This window comes from Schistocerca gregaria, chromosome 3, assembly GCF_023897955.1.
Source record: "Schistocerca gregaria isolate iqSchGreg1 chromosome 3, iqSchGreg1.2, whole genome shotgun sequence".
NCBI lineage: Eukaryota > Metazoa > Arthropoda > Insecta > Orthoptera > Acrididae > Schistocerca > Schistocerca gregaria.
In genome coordinates, this window is record NC_064922.1 from 880,474,891 (window position 1) to 880,493,734 (window position 18,844).

An 18,844-nucleotide genomic window follows, 5' to 3' on the forward strand; every position below is an offset into this window, starting at 1 on the left:
ATTCACTAGACAATGCCCAAGAACAAACAAGAGAACTACAAAAACAAGCAGCCAAAGTAGGACTACAAATATCCTATGAAAAAACAAAGTTTATGACAAACATCTGTGATGCTCCTCAAAATGTTGCAGTTGACAACAACACAATACACAAAACAGATTCCTTTAAATACCTAGGAGAGTGGATTACATACAATGCCAAAGAAAAGATAGCTATAGAAACTAGAGTGCACAAAATTGAAAGAGTGTTTCATATGACCAAAAATGTTTATAATAAAAAATCCTTGTCCGGGAACACGAAATTAAGACACTACCAAACAGTGGCCAGACCTGAAGCTCTCTATGCGGTAGAAACACTTAAACTAACAAGAAATGGAGATCTTGAGAAACTAAAGAAGGTTGAAAGAAGAATTTTAAGGAAAATACTTGGAGCTAAAAGAAACGATAATGCTGAATACAGGTTAAGACCAAACAGAGAGCTATATCTGAAAACGGAGAAACTAACTGATGTAATGAGGAAGAGGAGATTACAGTTTTTTGGACATATATTCAGAATGGATAACAACAGACTAACCAAGCGGATATTCACATTACTCAATAGCTACAAATCCAAGCCAGCATGGTTCATAGAGACTGAAAAGGACATTGAAAATGCTGGAGTTACAATAGACACAATAGAAAACAGAACACATTTCAGAAAGGCAGTTCAAAAGGCAGAATTTCAGGAGAGAAAGAAAATAACTAGACGAAAGTGGACTCAAGAAGAAAGGGAACAACACGCTAAAAGGATGAAGGAAATTTGGAAACTGAGAAAATCTAATACAATGAAGATTAGCCAAAGTTGATTCATCGTACCCTCCAAATGGGTTATTCGAAAGAAGAAGAAGAATTCCAATCCCAAAGAAAGCAGATGTTGACAGATGTGAAAACTACTGAACTATCAATTTAATAAGTCACAGCTGCAAAATACTAACATGAATTCTTTACAGACGAATGGAAAAACTGGTAGAACCCGACCTCGGGGAAGATCAGATTGGATTCTGTAGAAATATTGGAACACGTGAGGCAATACTGAGCTTACGTCTTATCTTAGAAGAAAGATTAATGAGACGTTACATTATAATTTAAGTGTCAAATACCTAACCTTTACATGCTCTTTTATTTAATAATGAGTCTGTTTTCAACAGCTTGATGTTGTTGTCATAGCTGCCTCTCTTAACAAAGATTTTGGACTAATTCTGCAGTCTAGAAACCAAAAGTGTTTTGGCACTACATTGCTGACACGTTCATCATGAGGCTCCATGATAGCCCTATGTTATATGAAGATATATAATTACAGGGTTCTAAGTACCATCAGATTTGGGGGTTCCAACTATCATCTGACATCTATTGTTCATAGTGAATTGGTTGACGGGTCCATATTGAGTCAGACACTGGCAGCCTCCAGGAAAAACTAGTACACCTACAGTCAGTATTAAGTAATAATGGATATTTAACTCTGCCAAATTAAGAATGCTCTGCAAACCATAGAGTTAGATTGCTCACAAAAGTGAGAAGTGACTGGGGATATTCTCAGTTTTTCTTTCGTACATTTCAATTTTTCTTAAAAAATAGCCAGAATTATGTAGAAATATGAGAAGAAATTGAGCGACAAACAGGCCTGCATAGCAGCTTTTTCGACATTGTATTACTATACAAGTCCAATCCCCCTCCCCCCCCCCCCCTCCCCATGAACCATGGACCTTGCCGTTGTTGGGGAGGCTTGCGTGCCTCAACGATACAGATAGCCATACCGTAGGTGCAACCACAATGGAGGGGGTATCTGTTGAGAGGCCAGACAAATGTGTGATTCCTGAAGAGGGGCAGCAGCCTTTTCAGTAGTTGCAAGGGCAACAGTCTGGATGACTGACTGACCTGGCCTTGTAACAATAACCAAAACGGCCTTGCTTTGCTGGTACTGCGAACGGCTTAAAGCAAGGGGAAACCACAGCCGTAATTTTTCCCGAGGGCATGCAGCTTTACTGTATGTTTAAATGATGATGGCGTCCTCTTTTGTAAAATATTCCGGCGTAAAATAGTCCCCCATATGGATCTCCAGGGGGGGACTACTCAAGAGGTCGCCGTTATCAGGAGAAAGATAACTGGCGTTCTACAAATCGGAGCGTGGAATGTCAGATCCCTTAATCGGGCAAGTAGGTTAGAAAAATTTAAAAAGGGAAATGGATAGGTTGAAGTTACATATAGTGAGAATTAGTGAAGTTCGGTGGCAGGAGGAACAACACTTTTGGTCCGGTGAATACAGGGTTATAAATACAAAATGAAATAGGGGTAAAAGTAAAAAAGGTGTCAATCACAGCAGATGAACAAAAGTTTGTTGATAGAAACAGGTATTGTATACTCTCAATAAGTGGTCGTAGTGATGGCAGTAAATTTACAGAACTTGTTAATGAACATAATAAATGTAGTTTTGAAAGAAGCAAAGTGAAGAATATGAAAATAAGATACAACTTCAGATCCTCAGTAAAAAAATGTAATGAAGTTCTGAAAGCTACTGTAATGAAATGAAATGAACTCCCAAAAACTAATGAAAAAAAGACGGTTAATAAGGAAATCGGGAACAGTTCACAGTGTGAACATAATCATGGCAATGCAGTCAATGACTCTTTCAATGAACTCTATTATCCTGGTACTCCAAAACACACGAAAGTGCAATGTGATTTACTCTCAGATAATGATGGAAGAAATCTAGCTGAAACTCTAAATAAACACAGTGTTGTAAAACCTTGCAAGACACTGTCCAAGATACCGACTTGAAAGGTAAAATGCTGCATAGCCCGCACTCCTCTGAAGAAGAATACCAAGTGCCCCAGGTGGGACACTGATTGTGAGAATGCACTCGTCAACAGGAAATTGGCATACTAGAAATACAACACTAGCAAGTCCCCAGAAAATTTTCAGGTGTTCAACGAAACACGAAAGACAACATCAAAAATTATTAGACAATCCAAGAGAAAATACATGAAGGAACAGCTAGACTATAGAGGACAACTTCTGCAGCTACAAGACAAGGGACTTCTGTAGGACGTTTGCACACCACCGAGCTTCTGCTTTAGAAATTGTGACGGAAAATTGGCACTAACGGATAAGGGGAACTGCAAGGTGCTGGCACAGTACTTCTCAGAACTTCTCAATTGCCCAGAACCCACAGAGAGATTCCCAGACGAAGAACCAACAGACACACACAGACTCACTATCCCCGACACAAGAGGAAGTCCACAGGCACATCCTCAGCCTCAAAAACAACAGAATATCTGGTGAAGACGGCATAGTGGCCGAACTACTGATAAACCTTGGACCAAATTAACTCTGAGAACTCACACAGATCATCACAGACATATGGACATCAGAAAAGTTGCCAGATGACTGGAAATGAGCACTGATACACCCTCAGCACAAAAAGAGTGACCCCACAGATGTGAAAAATTACAGGGACATCTCACTAATACAAGTCACGTGCAAGGTACCCTCAGTGTGCCTACTCCAAAGAACACAGAACCAACTGGAACGTAAGATCGGCGAGTACCAGGTGGGCTTCCATCTTGGTTGCTCATGTGCAGAACAAATCTTCAATCTGAAGACTACCCTGAAAATCAAAGCCCTCAGGAACAGTCCAGTTTAATGCACCGTTGTTGACTTCAAGAAGGCATATGTCTCCATCGACTGCCAGTCATTGTTCAACATTCTACATGAACAAGGTTTGGATGGCAAGACACTGCGACTGGTCAGACAGACATTGACAGATACGACTTCCAAAGTGAAGTTCAAGGGGAAATCTCCGAGCCCCTTGAGATCAGGACAGGTGTTTGCCAAGGTGTAGAAGTCTCACCGCTCCTCTTCAACCTAGGATAAGGACATCAAGGAATGGGAGAAAGAGCTGCAAATACAAGGCCATTGGAAGCCAGTGCGACTTGGATGACCCAAGGACAAGCTGGAGATTGGCTGTCAAGCCTTCGTAGACAATTTGGCACTGCTCACAGATAATGAAACTACATCAATCAGGCAGACAGGACTACTCAAAGAGTGCACAGAAAAAGTAGCTTACAGATTTCCTTTCAGAAAACTGAGTTCTTCTGCACTAAATTAAACATTCCAAATTTGAACACAAAGTATGGCAAGATCAACAGGATCACACACTTTAATTACCTAGGTGAAGTGCTCGAACCGACAGGAAAGGAGAAAATTGCCCAGAACGCTAGGTTATTGAAAATGAAGAAAGCCTTATACAAAGCACAGGGTATTTATAACAAGAAATTTTTGTCCACCTGCACCAAAATTCATCACTGCAACACCACCTGCACCAAAATTCATCACTACAACACTGTAATCAAACCTGAGGTGCTATATGCCAGTGAGACACTTATGTTACACACAAAGGCTGACCTTGAGCACATTCTCACACAGGAAAGAAAAATCATTAGGAAAATTATTGGGCCAAAATTCATGGATGATGGATATAGGCTTCACTCCAGGGACACCGCAGAAAAGTTCTCCAACATCACAGTGGACATTATAAAGAGGTGACTAAAAATTTGGGGACACATAAACAGACTCCCACAGACCAGACTCACCAACAGAATCCTCAGGTACATCCAGAGACCCAAGACCACTACACCCTGGATGACACAAGTCAAAATTGATCTGGAAAGAGCTCAGATAGATTCATTGGATGTCATGGACAAAGGGGTCTATAGACACAAGGTGTACAAGTAGGGAGTGATGTCAGAGAAAACAACACCTAAAGCCCAAAGGCCGAAGTGGACGTAAGAGAGAAAGAGAGCCTTTAGTGAATGAATGATGGAGTACTGGAAGAACAGGAAGAACAAGTAGTCATGAATGTTTCTCGTGGCCTGATAAAGGCCTGTAACATGTGTAATAGTAATAATAATAATAATAATAATAATAATAATAACAATAATGTATCCGACAAAAGAAAGAATTGTTATTGTGGAATTTTATTGTTTTCTTCATATTTAAGTAAAGTTTAGTGCAGTAACAAAATAATGTATAAGCTTTCACAACTGTCAATTTTGCATTTTTTTTATAAGTGGTACTTTTTGGTATTTCCATTTTTTTGGACAAACATACAAAATTGTTAACAGATGTATCAGTTCACGAATTTACTTCCAGGTGGAAAATTAGATATTCTTATGCTGCACCCACACAACAACTTGTGCTAACTGAACACATCCTTGTTAAATTTTCGCTTGTAGTCATGCTTATTTGATTTCCTCAGTCTCCCAATCTAGTTCTTCTGTGGGTAGCTTTTCCTGGTAATTTACTTTTCTGTTCCCATAATCAGATTTTCACTCTGCAGCTGAATGTGCACTGATATGAAATTCCATGGCCGATTAAAGCTGTGTGCCGGACTGATACTCGAACTCGGGACCTTTGCCTTTCGCAAGAAAATACTCTACCGACAGAGCTACCCAAGCGTTCCTCATGACCCGTCCTCACAGCTTTACTTGTCTGTTAGCATTTAAAAATAGATGCATCATAGTTTACAGTTATACTGCTTATGAAAGCTGATTCTGCACAGTAAAGAGCCAACTCCAAACACAAAGAGTCGTTTGTGGAAATGATACAACAAAAGTAGTGAAGTCTGCCAACATGGCCACTTGACTAGAATGCAAATGATGTGCTGAGATCCATAAGGGCCTAAAGCATACTACCGCCATTCCAAATGAATATCAGAGAAACCAGTGGTAATAGCTTTTCATGAATTTTCATGTATACAGTGTGGGTCTACAGCACAGACAAACCTGACTCACCATAAGATTAACAGATTTCAGAAGCATGAATAAATGCTACAATCTAAAATTGATTATGATGTGTGTTAGGCCCTTATGATTCTCAGTGGCACTGTATGATAAAAATCATAACTTAATATACTAGGGGCGGTATAAAAGTTTTTAGCCTGAGAGGGTTATCAGAATGTCTCGCACAAACAACACCATCTACTTTTATGGTGACCATTTGTTGGTATGCAGATCAAATTTTGCAGCTCCAGCTTTGTTAATTTTGCCACCAGGTTTTGTTGTACACCATAGTGTAAGCAAAATGGTGAATATCGGGAGAATCAAGAACCATGCTATGATTGAATATCTTCATTTGAAAGGAATGATGCCCAAGGAAATTGCAGGGGACATGCAGAATACACTTAAGGAGTGTGCTCCATCTTAGGCATAAGTGAAAAACTGGGTGTCAGACTTCAAACGTGCAAGAATGAGTGTGGAAGATGCGCCAAGGAGCAGAAGACCTGTCGTTGCTGCCACTGATGAAACAGTGACTGCAATTCATGATACGGTTTTTCAGGATCATTGAACAACATTGCAGCACATTGAAACTACATTTGGAATCTCCCGTGGGTGTACTCATGACATTGTAGTGGATATTTGGATAACGCGGTAAGTTTCATCTCGGTGGGTCCTGGAAGTCTTGAGTGCAGATCAGAGGCGGGAGCATGTTTAGTGTCGTGAATAAATCATCTGCCAATTTGAAGAGTATGAAGACCGCTTTCTTGCAAGGTATGTGACAGAGGATGAAACAGCAGTCACAACGATGGAAAGATCCTTCATCCCCTACCCCAAAAAAATTCCGGGTGCAAAAATCAGCCGGTAAGGTGATGGCGTCGGTCTTCTGTGATGCAGAAGGGGTAATTATGGTGGATCACTTGCAAAAGGCCGTAACTATACATGCATCATACTATTGCACCCTCCTGCACTATTTGAGGGAAGAGATAGAAAAAAATGGAAAATTAGCACACGAAGTTCTTTTCCATCAGGACAACGCGCCATCACACGAAGGTCTCGCAACATTGGAAACTCCATGTGACTGCAGGTTCGAATTGTTACATCATCCACCGTATTCTCCTGACGTGACTCCATCAGACTTTTTTCCTTTCCCAAACCTGAAAGCAACACTTACAGGATGATCATTTGACAATGATGTTGCAGCGATTGCTGCTGTGAATGCTTGGTTGGACTCGAAATCAAAGACTTTTATTTGAAATGTTTGCAGAAGTTATCTGAGCATGCCCAGAAATGTATTAGTGTACATGAGTATTAAATTGAAAAATAAATTGGTATTATCAAATTTCTGCAATTCTTCATTTGTTAGGCTAGAAACTTTTCGACCATCCCTCATACTGTAACTCACTCAGAAACCCACAAAATAGGTTTATTGTCAATACCACTTCAACATATATGGATGTCCAATCGAAATTTACTACAGTATGTAGTGATTGAATTAGCATATATGAGGAGTGTGCTATCATCTAGCAGGATTTATACCAAGTGAACGGAGATAAGAAACTGCCTCAGTGTGCACTGACATAAACTTCCAGTTGAGTGGCAAGGGCTAGCTGTGCACATTGTGAACCGTGCATGTTGTTTATCAAATCCGTATGTATTTTGCTTGTAAGGCAATTATGTCATGCAAGCTGTGCTTGCGAAGAAGCTCCTTAAAACAAACACAACTGTAGCTGTGGTCACTACCCTGATGCCAGGTTTTGTGGAGTCTAGAGGAGCAGTAGTACGGTAGATGTAAGTGCCGTATCTTTCAGATTGCAGCATCTATGTTACATTTAACAGCATTCAAAGAAAAATAACCAATAAATGCACAAGGTGCTGAAAGTTAGGGTGTTCATGTGCTTTTGTGCTCTTACACAGCGGCTGCCACTGCACACTTGTGAATTCAACACCAACAAGAATAACATGTGACTCTCAGGCATGTATTGACCACAGTATTATAAACTTAAGCAAGAAAGACATTGTAGTTAGAACCATTGAGAGCCACAATTCAGATCATAGTGCATTAGTCCTAGAGCTTCATATAGACAAAGAAATTGTATCTCATGGGGACTTTTACCTTTAAAAGAAAGCTAGACTGCCATGCATTGAAGGAAACCCTGGCACACACAAATTGGAATCAGGTAGGCCTATTGAAACAGAAGATATTAATAAAAAATGTGACAAATTTATACAATATTAACCCATTATCTTAATCAAGTGTGCCCAGTGGAAAAGAAATGAAGGAAAACTGACAGTTCCAAGAATCTTAAACTTCCCCCTGATGTGTTAAAATTAAAAGAAGATATTGAGTTATTAATATATTCTTTTCAGAGACACCAAACTGTAATACTTCCAATCTAAATAGAAAGCCTTTTGAAAAACCTACAGGGAAACAATGAAGACATTAAAAGCACAGATGTATGCAAAACAGATGAGGCAATCCAGCAATGTTTGCAAAACAGGGTGTAGTATAGTAAACAAGCAAAGCAGGGGAAACAGCAGTAGAGTGTGTAATAACATAATTATAAGAGGCAATGAAAAATAGGTGAGTGACCCACAGGAAGTATGTGAGAGATTTACAGACCAATGTAGTAAGGGGAGTAGGGAGGATGTGATTGACCTACCACAATTGCTAAATCCCAGTAATGTCAGTAATTGAGTCTTCCTGAGGTGCGTTACAGAATTGAAAATCGTGAAAACCATTTCCAAGTTAAAAGTAAATACATCTAGTGCCAGGCAAATTTCTGAGAGAATGCAGTAAAGAATTAATAAAGCCACTGGAACATTTAATAAGCAGCTCTTTCGGCCAGGGGTCATTTTCTGACTTGTTAAAAGTCACTGAAATAAGACTGGTACACAAAATTGGTACCCAAAATTATAGGCCTATTTCACTGACATCAATACTTAGTAAGTTGTTGGAAAGGCTACTCCTTGATCAACTTGAATCATTTTTCTACGATTATGATCTGCTAAAAAGCTCTCAGCATGGTTTCAGTAAGGGCACGTCTACAACAGCTGAGGCTACATTTTTTAAAGTGGCATTGTATAAACTTGATAATGGAAACAAAGCTAATGGCACCTTTTTGGACCATCCAAGGTCATTTACTGTGATTCATTTTGTTCTTCTATATAAAATAGAAACTTTTGGAGTCAGAGGAGTGGCGTTAGGTTTGTTAAGATCCTACCTTGCTGACAGGAGATAATATGTTAAGCTGTATCATACAACTAGGGGACATACACAAACAGTAAAATCATCTTATAAAATTCTTAACTGTGGAATCCTTCAGGGGAGGATTATAAGATTTTTTTATTGTATACTCACTGATATAATAATTCCACAAAAATAAAACCCTGTAAGTTATGGCGATGATACCTCGTTCATAAGCTGGGGCTCTACAAAACAATTAGAAGTGCAAAATAATACAGAGAACTTTAGCCTCATCACAAACTATCTCACCAAAAACAAATTGGCACTAGATAAGGATAAGACAATTTTGATGTAGTTTCTTCTAAATTATAAATCAAGACAAGTGGATGCTGAGCCAGAGTTATCAGTTAAAACAATTGGTAAACATAAATTCCTGGATATTATAGTAGCTGGACATCTTACATGGAAGGAGCACATCAGCTGTACGTGTAAAAAAACTCTCCTGCTAAAATGCCTTTCTAGCATAAAAGTGCCACCTGTCTTAAGGCAAATCTACTTTGGAATCATACACTCCCACCTACAATATGGTATCGAGATTTTGGATAGAGCACCAACGGTATAAATGGATAGGGCTTTCAGAGCTCACAAAAGTGCAATTAGGATAACAGCTTATACTAGTAAACGTCAGTCCTCTAGAGAATACTTCATTATGTATAACATATTAACTGTGTATTCATTTTATGTTCTCAGGACTATATTCTTTGTAAAAGAAAATATGGAGCATAGTATAATCAATAGTGAAATCCATAATTATAATACAAGAAAAGGACAGGATACCACATAAAATTTAGTAATAAAAGAGCAACAGATCGTAGTCCAATTCCTGCTGGAAGACATTTTTATATCAGACTTTCAAGTAATATAAAACTGTTAAATGGAAACATATTTAAACAAAATTAAAGCAACTGTTAAATGCTAAATGTTTGAACTCCATCAAGGATTTCGAATCTTTTTGTGTATAATTTATCTTTATTTGTAAGCTGTTATTAATGTTCATATATTTATAAACAGACTATGTCTGTGACTGTAAAAGTTATTATGGACAGATAAACCATCCATCATCAGTTATTTTACTGCCCAAATAGCAAAATACATCTACTACACTAGTGTCTCATTTCTTAATCTATTTTTCTCAGCTTAGCCTGATTTAATTTGACCCTATTCCATTACCCTTGTTTTACTTCTGTTGATGTTCTATCTTATATCCTCCTATCAAGATGCTGTTCATTCTGTTCAACTGTTCTTCCAAGTCCTTTACTATCTGTGATAGCATTACAATGTCATTGGCAAACCTCAGACTTCTTATTTCTTCTCCCTGAACTTTGTTTGCTTCTCCAAATTTTTCTTTGGTTTCATTTTCTGCTTGCTCAATGTACAGACTGAATGACGTCGGGGATTGGCTACAACCCTCTCAGTCCTTTCTTAATCACTGCTTCCCTTTCATGCCCTACTCTTATAACTGACATATGGTTTCTGTACAGATTATGTATAATCTTTCATGCCAAGAATTTTACCCATGGTACCTTCAGAATTTCAAAGAGTGTATTCCAGAAAACATTGTCAAAAGCTTTCTGTAACTCTACAAATGTATGAACATAGCTTTGCTTTTCTTTAACCTATTTTCGAAGACAGTGCTCAGTATTGCTTTACGTGTTACTGCATTTCTCCTAAACCAAACTGATCATTCCTGAGGTCGGCTTCTTATTTTTCTATTTTTCAGTAAATAATTTGTATTAGTAGTTTGCAACCAAGAGGTTGTAAAACTGGTAGTTCGGTAATATTCACACCAGTCAGTACCCACTTTCTTTGGAATTGGAATTATTTTGTTTGTCTTTAATGCTGAGGGTACGTCCCCTGTCTCATACCTCTTGCATGCCAGGTGTCATGGTTGGCTCTCCCAAGGATACAAGTAGTTCTGAGGGAATATCATCTACTCCACTAGCCTTGTTTCAACTCAGATCTTTTAGAGCACAGACAACTTTTTCTCGCTATACTGTATCTCTCAACTCATCTTCATCTACTTCCTCTTCCCTTTCTTGCAGCTAATTACCCTTGTACAGATCCACTATACATTCCTTGCATCTTTCATCTTTCCCTCACACAATTAATATTGGATTTTGATATCCATACAGCTCCTTCTCTTATCTCCAAAGGGCTCTTTAAGTTTCCAATAGGTGGTATCTATCTTTCCCCTAGTCATGCACACTATTGCAGCCTTGCATTTCTTGTCGAACTGTTCCTGCTTTGCCGGTTTACTCTTCCTGTCAATCTTATTTTTTGTGAATCTGTATTCCCTTTTTGCCTGATTTATTTGCTACATTTTTATATTTTTTTCTTTCATCAGTTAGATGCAATATCTCGTACATTATCCAAAGATCTCTTCAGGACCTTCTCTTTTTGCCCATTTGAACAACTGCTCCTTTCACTATTTCATCTTTCAAGGCCATCCATTTTGTTTTATGTTCTGTTCCTTAGCCCTACTTCAGTCTAATGCTTCCTAATGCTCCCTTTGAAACATTCAACATCTTTTGGTTCTTTCAACTTATCCAGGTTCCATGTCCTTAATTTCTAACCTTCTTGCAGTTTCTTCAGTTTCAGTCTAAAGTTCATATCTGATGAATTATGGTCAGAGTGCACAACTGCTCCTGAAAATTGTCTTACAATGTAAAATTTGTCTTGCCATTGTTTAATCAGTCTGAAACCTTTCATTGTCACTAGGTCTCTACCAGATGTCTTCGTTCATGTTTCTTAAACCAGTTATTAGTAATGATTAAATTATGCTCTGTGCAAAATTCTTCCAAGTGGATTCTTCTTTCATTCGTTTATCCTAGTCCATATCATCCTACTATTTCTCCTTCTCTCTGTTTTCCCACTATCAAATTCCAGCCACCTACCTCAATTACTCATTCCTCTTTCTTAATTACATGAATAATTTCTTTTATCTCATCATACATTCTTTCAATCTCTTGATCATCAGGAGAGCGAGCTGCCTTATAAACTTGTGCTATTGTGATGAGTATCGACTTTGTGCCTATCTTGGTTACAAAATGCTTTCTCTGTGCCTAAGGGATGGTAGGTCACCAGATTGTGATACTGAATTTCTCTCCTTCATAGGTCTTCAAACTGAAAAGGAAGTAGGCATTTTCCCACTCTGTCTACTCTACTATGTCACAAGAAATAATTACAGTGTGTTTCACAAAGTTTACTGACTTTCCCGAAGTGTACATTATGAAACACTGGTGACACAGTATGATGACATGCGTGGAGGGGGAGAGGGGGCATATTTTCCCTAAAGTGTGTTAACAACACTACATGGAATACAGATATGAATTAATAATAATACTATTGCAAGAAATGTGTATGCAGAGACTCTACATAAATCTCTGCACACTGTTCTACTCTGCTAGAGGAGGAATTGATTCTTAGTCATCCTGTATTGCAGTTGTAGCTTTCTTCCAGGAAAGGCAACTTCCCCCACCATGAGTGCTGCCTGTTTCTCATTTTATGTACAAATGACACCTCCCCAGTATTTTTGTTGCATTCTATTATATGAGTAGACTAAACCACTTCATTGAGCTCATCTTTATATAGTGGATTTATTTTCACTTTATTGAGTGAGTATTTATTTGCATTTATTAAGTGAGATGATGTGTAAACAAGCTAATCAGTGGAGCTGTCAAGAGTCAGTCACATTGGACAGCCTGCTCCAAGTGTGACATACTGTCAGTACATATTCAAGAATGTCTATTTTACTGTTTCAACTATCAGTGGCTGGAATGCTTTTTGCAGTGTGAGGGGTATAAAATCCTTTATCTCAGTCTCAGCTCTTCTGACATCTGAAGAGGCCTGGAGGCTTAAATTAACTCCATATGCAACAGAAGTTGGTCACCTACATTGTATGGAACTTAAGATATTTCAACAAAAGTCAAGGAATGCATTAAAGCAGATTACTGTTCTGGACTTAAAACATGATCTGTCCCATCTCATCAGTCAAATGCACACCCATCTCAAAATATATACTGTGGATTTGTGTTAAGTGGCTCTACTCAGTGCAGCCCACTCTACAATTACAAGCAAATTCTGAAAGGAAGTGATTTATGCAATCTACTAGTCACCACCAAGTGATTACAATATGGTTACATGGCTTTACAATATGCTGTCAGTGGTAGTAGCATAGTGCCACATTTACCAATCCAATAACTTTCCCAATGACACTACATAGCTCACTGACAACATCACACTTGCAATTCTTAGCTTTGTTTATGGGAAATAAAAATTCACTAATAACTATTCACTGAATAAATTGAAAATAATTCCAGTATATAAACACAAGCTCACTGAAGTTACTTTGTCCACTCACACAAGAAAACTGGACAAGAAATACTGGGGAAGTATAGTCTGTCTGTAAAATGAAAAATGAGCAGCTCTGATGGTGGCGGAAAAGCCTTTCCCAGAAGAATGCTACAACTGCCATATAGGATGAATGGAAATCAATTGCCCCTCTATCAGTGTATGAGTGTGCAGGAACATGTGCAGAAGCTGTCTGCAGCATGTAGGGCTGCATCAAACCAGCCTCTGGACTGAAGACCACAACAACAACTAATGATGATACAGTGCTTATCTAACTTCTTGATAGCCCTCTTTGTATTTTCCTATCAGAGACTATCCATAAATAATTTTTAGCACACATTGAAGTATTTACTTCATAACCAGTTATGTTTGTCTACAACATTGCCCCTGCTGTAAGCTCCTTCCTGTTGTAACAGGTTCTTCACAGGGCTGCAGTTTTCCCAAATGGACTGTAATGATGCATACAGAAATAGTTAAAATGTCTTTCTGAAAATCTCAGGGAATACACCCAATCAGAATCCTGAAAGATGGCCAGAAGTTAGGCAGACAAACAGAAATTGTTTCAATCAAATATTTTAATATGGCAATCTATTGAAGAATGAGTTGAGCCCACTTGAACCCTCTGTTATTTTAACATGGAGATAACTAGGCCATCCGCCCCCCCCCCCCCCCCCCCGCCCCCCCCACCCCTCCCATGAACCATAGACCTTGCTGTTGGTGAGGAGGCTTACGTGCCTCAGCGATACAGATAGCTGTACCCTAGGTGCAACCACAATGAAGGGGTATCTGTTGAGAGGCCAGACAAACGTGTGGTTCCTGAAGAGGGGCAGCAGCCTTTTCATTAGTTGCAGGGGCATCAGTCTGGATGATTGACTGATCTGGCCTTGTAACAGTAACCAAAACGGCCTTGCTGTGATGGTACTGCGAACGGCTGAAAGCAACGGGAAACTACAGCCGTAATTTTTCCCGAGGGCATGCAGCTTTACTGTATGGATAAATGATGATGTCCTCTTGGGTAAAATATTCTGGAGGTAAAATAGTCCCCCATTCGGATCTCCGGGCGGGGACTACTCAGGAGGACGTCGTTATCAGGAGAAAGAAAACTGGCATTTTACAAATCAGAGCGTGGAATATCAGATCCCTTAATCGGGCAGGTAGGTTAGAAAATTTAAAAAGGGAACTGGATAGGTTAAAGTTTGATATAGTGGGAATTAGTGAAGTTCGGTGGCAGGAGGAACAAGACTTTTGGTCAGGTGAATACAGGGTTATAAATACAAAATGAAATAGGGATAATGCAGGAGTAGGTTTAATAATGAATAAAACAATAGGAATGCGGGTGAGCTACTACAAACAGTACAGCGAACGCATTGTTGTGGCCAAGATAGACATGAAGCTCACACCTACGACAGCAGTACAAGTCTATATGCCAAATAGCTCTGCAGATGACGAAAAAGTTGAAGAAATGTATGATGAAATAAAAGAAATTAATCAGATAGTGAAGGGAGACAAAAATTTAATAGTCATGGGTGACTGGAATTCAGTAGTAAGAAAAGGGAGAGAAGGAAACAATGTAGGTGAATATAGATTGGGGGTAAGAAATGAAAGAGGAAGCCCCCTGCTAGAATTTTGCACAGAGCACAACTTAATTATAGCTAACACTTGGTTCAAGAATCATCAAAGAAGGTTGTATACATGGAAGAACCCTGGAGATACTAAAAGGTATCAGATAGATTATATAATGGTAAGACAGAGATTTAGGAACCAGGTTTAAAATTGTAAGACATTTCCAGGGGCAGATGTGGACTCTGACCACAATCTATTGGTTATGAACTGCAGATTAAAGTTGAAGAAACTACAAAAAGGTGGGAATTTAAGGAGATGGGACCTGGATAAACTGACTAAACCAGAGGTTGTACAGAGTTTCAGGGAGAGCATAAGGAAACAATTGACAAGAATGAGGGAAAGAAATACAGTAGAAGAAGAATGGGTAGCTTTGAGGGATGAAATAGTGAAGGCAGCAGAGGATGAAGTAGGTAAAAAGACGAAGGCTAATAGAAATCCTTGGGTGAAAGAAGAAATATTGAATTTAATTGATGAAAGGAGAAAATATAAAAATGCAGTAAATGAAGCAGGCAAAAAGGAATACTAACGTCTCAAAAATGAGATCGACAGGAAGTGCAAAATGGCTAAGCAGGGATGGCTAGAGGACAAATGTAAGGATGTAGAGGCTTATCTCACTAGAGGTAAGATAGATACTGCCTACAGGAAAATTAAAGAGACCTTTGGAGAAAAGAGAACTACTTGTATGAATATCAAGAGCTCAGATGGAAACTCAGTTCTAAGCAAAGAAGGGAAAGCAGAAAGGTGGAACGAGTATGTAGATGGTCTATACAAGGGCGATGTACTTGAGGACAATATTATGGAAATGGACGAGGATGTAGATGAAGATGAAATGGGAGATATGATACTGCGTGAAGAGTTTGACAGAGCACTGAAAGACCTGAGTCGAAACAAGGCCCCTGGAGTAGACAACATTCCATTAGAACTACTGACAGCCTTGGGAGAGCCAGTCCTGACAAAACTCTACCATCTGGTGAGTAACATGTATGAGATAGGCGAAATACCCTTAGACTTCAAGAAGAATATAATAACTCCAATTCCAAAGAAAGCAGGCTTTGACGGATGTCTGTACAATTTGTACAGAAACCAGATGGCAATTATAAGAGTCGAGGGACATGAAAGGGAAGCAGTGGTTGGGAAGGGAGTGAGACAGGGTTGTAGCCTCTCCCCAATGTTATTCAATCTGTATATTGAGCAAGCAGTAAAGGAAACAAAAGAAAATTCGGAGTAGGTATTAAAATCCATGGAGAAGAAATAAAAACTTTGAGGTTCTCCAATGACATTGTAATTCTGTCAGAGACAGCAAAGGACTTGGAAGAACAGTTGAATGGAATGGACATTGTCTTGAAAGGAGGATATAAGATGATCATCAACAAAAGCAAAATGAGAGTAATGGTATGTAGTTGAATTAAGTCGGGTGATGCTGAGGGAATTAGATTAGGAAATGAGACAATTAAAGCAGTAGAGGAGTTTTGCTATTTGGGGAGCAAAATAACTGATGATGGTCGAAGTAGTGGGGATATAAAATGTATACTGGCAATGGCAAGGAAAGTGTTTCTGAAGAAGAGAAATTTGTTAACATCGGGTATAGATTTAAGTGCCAGGAAGTCGTTTCTGAAAGTATTTGTATGGAGTGTAGCCATGTATGGAAGTGAAACATTGACGATAAATAGTGTGGACAAGAAGAGAATAGAAGCTTTCGAAATGTGGTGCTACAGAAGAATGCTGAAGATTAGATGGATAGATCACATAACTAATGAGGAGGTACTGAACAGGATTGGGGAAAAGAGAAGTTTGTGGCACAACTTGACCAGAAGAAGGGATCGTTTGGTAGGACATGTTCTGAGACATCAAGGGATCACCAATTTAGTATTGGAGGGCAGCGTGGAGGGTAAAAATCGTAGAGGGGGACCAAGAGATAAATACACTAAGCAGATTCAGAAGGATGGAGGTTGCAGTACGTACTGGGAGAAGTAGAAGCTTGCGCATAATAGAGTAGCGTGGAAAGCTGCATCAAACCAGTCTCAGGACTGAAGACCACAACAACAACAACAACTAGGCCATACTCATAATTCAAACAAAATTAATAGCCAATCATGTTTATGAGGTCAGGCACCATGTTAGTCTCAACTGAATTCCGTTAGAACATTGACCCAGTAGTTTGAATTAAAGGCCAAAATCTTCATTTTGTCATAATACGTATGATGACTAATGTATTCAGTGCTCTGCAACCACAGACTTGCTTCTCTGTTGTAAATCAGTGTGTTGGTTACGTTCGCTGCAATAATATTTCATGGAGCAGATGGTGTGATGTATGTATGTCAACCTGTAACTTCAGGGAATACCATAGACCTCAACCTTTTACATGTATAAATTTCTCTAACAAAACCAAAGTGGCCTGTTCAACAAGGAAGATTGAAAAACTTACTTTATATTGTGCCTTCTTAAAATATCATCACATTTTCCCAGTGCAATGCTAAAGGATTACTGTCCAGAGAGCCTTTTCCTCTCTCTCCAAACAGTTTTAAATTTAAGTGGGTTGATACAACAATTTACTACTAATCTGTTGCTCATGGAAGCTGTTCATGGCGAATGATCCTCCTGTAGATGGTATGGTGGGGTGTTAATCCCTGGATTTGCTCACATGCAGATCGTACTTCTATTTAATTTTGTATTTTGTCCTCATGATTGCTCTTTTATATGATCTAAAACAGCACAGTCCTGCCCACTGTAGGTTTAAATTGTGTAACACCAGAGTTGCATTTGCAGTTTGTGACTAGAGAATGTGAGAGAACTTTTATCTGCCAGAATGATGATTCTACTTGGCTGGAGTCAAATGGACTAAATATTGCTTTTAACATGTGTGTCTTCCTAAATTTACAGAAGGGTGCCAATTTTAGGCAAGCACAATAAACGCATCAGCTGTGGATCATGGAGTGCAGAAGGACTTTTGGCTTTAGGATCTGAAGATCGTTCATTATCTATCAGCAACAATGAGGGAGATACCCTGAAAATGATATCTTTGCGTGCTGAGCCGAGCGATATCCAATTTTCTGAAATGAAAATGGATGAGAGGCTTGGAAGTGAAAATACAGTATGTGCATATAAATAACTATGTTTCTGTAATTACCTTTTAAATAATAAATAAGCCATCCATTTCATATAATCTAATGATGTTAAACTGCTACTCTACATAGTTGGAAACATTGCATGTTAGATTATAGTGTGTGAGTTAATGATACAGTTAAATACTTAAATATTTTAGGTGCATGGTGCTGTGCAGCTTACATAAGTTTCATGGAGAACGTATTATTTCCAAAGAGATAACCCTCAGCCCCATTTAACTAATTTTGTTACCTGGGCAGTTGTTTTGACTTAGCCTGTCTTCAGGGAATAACACATAATATTTACATCTAATTTTGATTATTTCATTACATCTCATTAGATCAGAAAATCCAAATTAATGTAAATAATATGTATAAATTTTTTTTCTCCATCTGTTTATGTAGAAGCAAATCAGTGGTTCAATACATAGTCTTCTGAGCTAGTGGTCACATCATTGAAGTAAAACATGAGCTACATTACAGAACTCGTTCCTTTTTGAAATTTTACATAAATTTCTCCACCTAAGTAACTTGCTATGATGAGTATTTGAATTAAACTGTGAAATTAGTCTGAACAGATATCTAAGTGAATTGTATTTAATGTCTAGTGTGTTATTAACACCATAATCTAACACTTTTATTTGTGCACATTCTTTGAAGATGATCACACAAGCACACTTGTAAATTTTTCTCAGTTTTGAAAAATCCATTGGACA

The 18,844-nt window shown here is 38.6% G+C and overlaps 1 protein-coding gene across 1 annotated transcript in view; it reads left to right on the forward strand.

Annotated features, from left to right (window-relative positions):
* The window catches only part of LOC126355026 (WD repeat-containing protein 19), a 293,157-nt gene that overhangs the window by 44,499 nt on the left and 229,814 nt on the right, over positions 1-18,844 (forward strand). The window contains exon 4 of the mRNA XM_050005172.1: positions 17,908-18,118. Within this exon, the coding sequence (XP_049861129.1) occupies positions 17,908-18,118 (211 nt within the window). The remainder of the gene's footprint in view (positions 1-17,907; positions 18,119-18,844) is intronic.